Genomic DNA, 6,787 nt, shown 5'->3' on the forward strand with positions numbered 1-6,787 from the left:
GCGGGCGGCCGGCGATGGAGGCGGTGAGGAGCAGGTGGGGCAGCGAAGGGGTGGCGGAGAGGTGCGGCAGCACGGCGAGCGGGGAGAGCGCCGGGTCGGCGGACAGCACCGACTTGAAGAGCGCGAGCGCCGCGGCGGGAGTGGGCGCGGCGCGGGCGGCCGCCGCGACGGCCGCGGGGGAGGTGGGCGGCGCCATGGGAACGGAGATCGCTGCTAATCACTAGGCACCGAGAGGGGTTTCGCGAGGTTTTTGTGGAGTACGGAAGCTCCGGAACGAAAGGCGTCGAAGACCCTGAAGACCACACACACCCAAGACCCAACTGGTATGAAATCAAACCGGGCGGTCTCTGCATCCTCTCTGCATCCAAGAAGCCCCAAGATAGTACATAGAATTCAACATCGCTTTGACACAATTTTTTTTTAAATGGCTTTGCCACACAAAAGGTAAACGAATACTCCCAATGTATAGTGATCTAAACGCTATTATATTTTTTTATAGAGGGAGTACATAACAAAGCTAAAATGATAATTAAAGTGACGAGGATTAGTGTCATTTTGGTCACACTGGCCTGGGAAACATCGTATGCCGGCAGGCCGGCCGAAGCTTCGGCCGGTTGCACTGGCTCGCTTCTACGGACTCACCCCACACATGCACCTTGTACAAGCCACGTATCACAGTAGGTCCCACCCACCGCCCATCCTTCTCTTATCCTCACAGGGGTTACCACAACCACGAACTACCGATCTATCTCTCCCCTTCTCACATCCTCGCCGGCTCACGCAGGTGATGGTCGCCGCCCAACCAAGCTTCCATCTTCCCCACTCCGGCTAGATATTGCGCCCCTAAAATTGTCGTTGCCCAAGCCCATGCGACCCCAGGCACTGCTGCCTGCGATGGCGGACGGGAGACCGACGATGTCCGTGAGTACCATGGGAGCGGCCGACTCAGCGCATCCCCACCTATGGTGCTTCAATAGGCAGGGAAACCCGCTACAATCGATGGGGATTTTTGCTACCACCGGCATCGAGGCATTCTGGAACCAGAGTCTCAGCCTCGCCATGGCAGACGTAGCTGCGTGCTGGAACCATGCCATGTTTCTGCTTCAACCGGCAAAGGGAGAAGCCACAACTGGCACCACAGGGAGCTGGAACCAGCTGCGAAGGCATGCCACCATTTGCTGGAACCGACATAGCGAGGAGCTACAACCAGCAATTCGCGGTGCTACGACCAATAGCGGCGGCGAGAAGAAAGGTATTTTTTTGCTGGAACCATCTGTCGATTGTGTTGCAACCGACCAGCCATTTTTGCTGGAACCAACATTGGCAATTTGCCGCAATCACCCACGCGACGTGCTGGGACTAGTCGAGCCCTCGCCACCGACGCTTTTTTTTTTGCTGGAACAAGTATTATTTTTTGCTAGAACTAGCAATCCTTTTTGCTACAATCTTTGTTTGTTTTGTTACAATCGAATCAAATGAAAGTCTTCCTGTTGAGTTATTTGCTAAAACCAATGTTTATTTTTGCTGAAAATAGCATTTTTTGCTACAAATCAACCACTGAAGTCTCCTGCTAATTTTTTTTGCTGGAACCAATGACTCTTTTCGCTGGAACCTCATAATATTTTTTCTTCAACCATCCACCGAGGAATTGTTGGTTTTTAGATCTTTGTCGCTAGATGAAAGTGCAACTAATCCCCGGGTAGTTTTGGTAATTCCTAACAACATATAGCTCATTGAACTAATATCCATTCAAGTTAAATGTTTCAGAAAGTTTAATAATTGGTATGACATGGACTAGAGATGTGGACCCCTCAAAATGCTAAGGACAAAGATTGGCAAAGGCTCAAGACTCTTCATTTTCATTTTAGTGATCCAAGATCACATTGAGTCCATAGGAAAGCCAATACTATTAAAAGGGGATGGAGTGTTGCTTAATGGTCTACTTGCTTAAGTGCTTAGTGATATTGCTCCAAAACCCTCAACCACTTTCTCATTTCCATATTTTTCCAAAACCTAAAGTCAAACTCGGCCCCACCAATTTGATCTATCTGGCGCCACCGAGTTCATTTGACATAGCCATAGCCAGAAACCCTAATCAATTCGGTTTCACTGATACGGCTCTCGGTCTCACCGAGATGGCATTGCAAACTCTTTGTTTCCCTTCGTAACATTTCGGTATCATCAAAATGAGCGATCGGTCCCACCGAGTTCATATTGCAAACTCTCTGTTTCCCTTTCATAACATTTTGGTCTCACGGAAAGGAGCAATCGGTCCCACCGAGTTTGCTTGGCCAAGTCTTTGTTTGCTCATCACTGAAATCGGTCTCACTGAGTTTATGCGATCGGTCTCACCGAGATGAGGTTTTGCCCTAGCCCTAGCACATCAGTCCCACCGAGTTGATCATGTCGGTCCCACCGAGATTCCTAACGTTCACATTTTGAACTAAATCGGTCTCACTGAGTTTCTCTATTCGGTCTGACCGAGTTGGGTCAAATGTGTGTAATGGTTGGATTTTGTGTGGAGGCTATATATACCCCTCCACCCCCTTCTCCATTAGAGAGAGAGCCATCAGAACGTGCCTACACTTCCACTACTTATTTTCTGAGAGAGAACCACTTACTCATGTGTTGAGACCAAGACATTCCAATCCAACCATAAGAATCTTGATCTCTAGCCTTCCCCAAGTTGCTTTCCACTCAAATCATCTTTCCATCATAAACAAATCTATGAGAGAGAGTTGAGTGTTGGGAAGACTATCATTTGAAGCACAAGAGCAAGGATTTCATCATTAACACACCATCTATTACCTTTTGGAGAGTGGTGTCTCCTAGATTGGTTAGGTGTCACTTGGGAGCCTCCGTCAAGATTGTGGAGTTGAACCAAGGAGTTTGTAAGGGCAAGGAGATCACCTACTTCGTGAAGATCTACCCAAGTGAGGCAAGTCCTTCATGGGCGATGGTGGGATAGACAAGGTTGCTTCTTCGTGGGCTCTTCGTGGGTGGATCCCTCCATGGACTCGCGCAACCGTTACCCTTCGTGTCGAAGTCTCCGTCAACGTGGATGTACGATAGCACCACCTATCGGAACCACGCCAAAAATCTCTGTTTCTACATTGCGTTTGCCTTCTCCAAACCCTTCCCTTTACCTTCATATGCAATGTTTTACTTTCCGCTGCTACACTCTTAGAATTGCATGTGTAGGTTGATTGCTTGACTTGTGCTAAGTTGCTAAAATCTACCAAGACTTAAATTAAATTAGGAAAAGGCTAGATTTTTATTTGGTCAAGTAGTCTAATCACCACCCCTCTAGACCTAATTTCGATCCTACAAGTGGTATCAGAGCTCTGATCTCCATTTGCCTTGATTTCCATAGCTTTTGGTGATCATAGCCTTGGTTTCACAACCTAGGAGAGTATAGCGTCTAGCGAGGGAAATTACCACCGTAGAGGTCCTTACTTTGATGGTACTAAATTTGCTAGTTGGAAGCATAAGATGAAAATGCATATTCTTGAACATAACCCCGCCTTTTGGGCTACCGTGTGTATTGGTTTGCAAGGTGAATTCTTCGAGGATGGAAGAGAACCAAATTGTGAAGCAACTGCGAACGAATTGAAGATGTTGCAATACAATGCACAAGCTTGCGATATCCTCTTCAATGGATTGTGCCCCGAAGAATTTAACAAACTTAGCCATCTTGAGAATGCAAAGGAAATTTGGGAATCCTTTGGATAATGTGCACGAAGGTACCAAGTCTATCAAGGAATCCAAATTGGATGTGCTTCAAAGTCAACTTGACAAGTTCAAAATGAAGGATGGTGAAGGAGTCACTGAAATGTACTCTAGGCTTGCTCTCATCACAACTAAGATTGCCGGCTTAGGAAGCGAAGAGATGACCGACAGATTCATCATCAAGAAGATCGTAAGAGCCTTGGATGAAAAATATGATACCGTGTGCACCTTGATCCAAATGATGCCTAATTACAAAGATCTCAAGCCAACAAAAGTCATTGGAAGAATTGTTGCTCATGAGATGTCACTCAAGGATAAGGAAGAGCTTCACAACAAGTCTAGTGGTGCTTATAAAGCTTCATGTGATGCTCCTGCCACATCAAGTGGGAAACAAGTCTTCAATGAAGAATTGAGATTAATGGTGAAGAACTTCAACAAATTCTATAAGAGTATAAGCAAAGAGAGAAGCTCCAAGTCAAGGTCCTACAATGAGAAAAGATCTTCTATTCGTGATCGCAATTGCTACAATTGTGGAAGACCGGGACACTACTCCAATGAGTGTACGACTCCCTACAAAAGAAGAGAAGACTCACCTAAAAGGAGAAGTAAAAGAGATGAATCACCTCCAAGAGAGAGAAGGAGTAGAGATGATCGTTATGAATGAAGACCCTCTTGTAGAAGCAAGGATTCGAAAAGGAAGGACAAGTCATCAAGGAGCTACACAAGACAAAGACATCAAGCTCATGTTGGTGAATGGGTATCCGGTTCCGACTCCGACAACTACTCCGAGAGAAGTTATCACTCCGACTCCGAATAAACTCAAGATGAAGGTGTTGCCGGTCTTGCACTTGTGTCAACCAACTCCTACGACATATTTGATTCACCAGATGAAGGAATTGGAAGATGCTTCATGGATAAAGGCCCTAAGGTATCACACCCCAAGTATATTGATTTCAATAGTGATGAAGATGATTTGCTAGGTGATGATGATTTGCTTGTTGACAATGCTAGTGATGAAAACTATGATGAAATTGCTATTAATCATGCTAATCAAGATGAAACCAATGACAATGATAAGAAGGAGATTGAGCGTCTAACTAAAGAACTAAACACTCTTATGTTATCTCATGAAACTACTTTGGAGGATCATCGAGAACTTTTAAAAACTCATGAGAAGCTACGCATTGAAAAGCTCAATTTAGAGCAAGAACATGGGTTCTTAAAAGCAATAAATGATGATCTTCGGAAGAAAAGCTCTTCTTAAATTGCCAAGCGTTTACTCTTGTCTACTTACATGCCACAAGTAAAATCTAGCAACAAGAGTAAGAAAGATTCTTCTTCTAGTAGTAACAATAATCTTTCTAAATCCAATATTGTTGCTTCTAGTAGTTCTCTTGATAGTTGTCATTAACTTGCTTGACTCGATTGAAGAGACCTGCTTCCTTTCGCGACCCGAACTGATTTTGTGCTCGGTCATTGTAAAAGTCCTCCATCGGATCATCCGGGAGAAGGTGATCTTCTGGAAACTACGTGCAAAAATAAAAGCGACTATAGACGGCGATGAAAACTCTAAATTCTTCCACGCCTCCGCCTCCCAGAGACATCGTAACAACCAAATACCTATGATCCTGCATAATAATTAGGAGTTCACGTCTCATGAACCAAAAATCCAAATCCTTACATCCTTCTTCACATTCCTTCTTGGTGTCTCCTCCCCCCCAATTTGGAACTTCTCGCTCCATAGCTTGTACCCTACCCCTTTACCTCAGCTTTTACACCTAGACTCCCCTTTTTCTGGACAAGAAATCTACGATGCTTTCCGCGACATGAACCAAATGGCTAGCCCTGGACCAGATGGTTTCGGCCCTGGTTTCTAACGCAAATTCTGGCCCATTCTTAAGCATAGAATAATCGACCTCTTCAATAGCTTCTACACCCTTTCCGCAGATATCTCCTGTCTAAATAGGGCATACATTGTTCTCATCCCAAAAGGAGTGGTTCCCCCCTCTCCCGACGCTTTCCGTCCTATCTCCCTTCAAAATTGCCCTCCCAAATCTCTTGCTAAGTTACTTGTAAATCACCTCAACCCTATCATTCCAGCACTTGTCCACCCTGACCAGAAGGGTTTCCTCCCAGGTCGGACTATTTCTGAACTTTCTCTATGCTGCAGACGTCCTCCACGTCTGTGCAAGGACCAAAGCCCCCATGCTGGTGATTAAGCTTGATTTCTCCAAAGCCTTCGACTCTGTGTCTTGGCCTGCTCTACTCTCTATTCTTCGTGTCCGGGGCTTCTCAGAAAAATGGCTGGGGTGGATAAGTGCTTTGCTTACTCTAGCAAAACAGTGGTTCTCCTTATTGGCTCACCTGGCCCATGGATCCAGTGTAAGAACGGTCTCCGCCAGGGTGACCCACTCTCCCCTTTTCTTTTTATCATCATTGTAGATGTTCTCTAGCAAATGATTATCAACGCTTGTGCCCAAAATCGCCTAGCACACCCAGTCTCGCCCTCCCTACCCTGCCCCGTCCTTCAGTATGTAGATGACATGCTTATCATCATCAAAGCCGATCCGCAAGCTGTAGCCAACCTCAAAAAAATTCTTGATGACTTCTCCCTTGCTACTAGCCTGTCGATTAACTTCCAAAAAACGATGATTGTCCCCATGAACGTTGACCCACAACTCGCTGCTGATATGGAGGCTACTTTAGGGGCGACCACTGCCGCCTTTCCTCAGAAATACCTTGGTCTTCCCCTCTCCCCTCATAAACTACCCCGCTTGGCCCTTCAGCCGCTCATTGACCGCTGTGACACATACCTTGCAGGTTGGCGGTGGTCGCCATGTCCTTATGTCGGCCGTTCTAGATAGCCTTCCTACTTATTTCATGATGTGCTTTTCCTTACCTGTAGCGTTCTCAAGGACATCGATAAGCGTCATATGATTTTTTTTCTGGTCTAATGATGATTCTTTCTCTGGGGCCAAGTGCCTTGTAGAGTATGACCGCGTTTGTATTCCCAAACTTGTTGGAGGTCTTGGAATCAAAAACCTGAGAGCACAAAACT

General features: G+C 45.8%; 1 protein-coding gene across 1 annotated transcript; it reads left to right on the forward strand.

Moving 5' to 3' along the window:
• Window positions 1-757: 757 nt before the first annotated feature.
• LOC123041534 (uncharacterized) lies at window positions 758-3,952 on the forward strand. The gene is made up of 2 exons (XM_044464133.1): window positions 758-1,252; window positions 3,557-3,952. Exons 1-2 carry the CDS (start codon window positions 868-870, stop codon window positions 3,730-3,732), a joined length of 561 nt encoding a protein of 186 aa, XP_044320068.1. The 5' UTR covers window positions 758-867; the 3' UTR covers window positions 3,733-3,952.
• The last annotated feature ends 2,835 nt before the right edge of the window (window positions 3,953-6,787 follow it).

This window comes from Triticum aestivum, chromosome 2B (assembly GCF_018294505.1).
Source record: "Triticum aestivum cultivar Chinese Spring chromosome 2B, IWGSC CS RefSeq v2.1, whole genome shotgun sequence".
Classification (NCBI taxonomy): Eukaryota; Viridiplantae; Streptophyta; class Magnoliopsida; order Poales; family Poaceae; genus Triticum; species Triticum aestivum.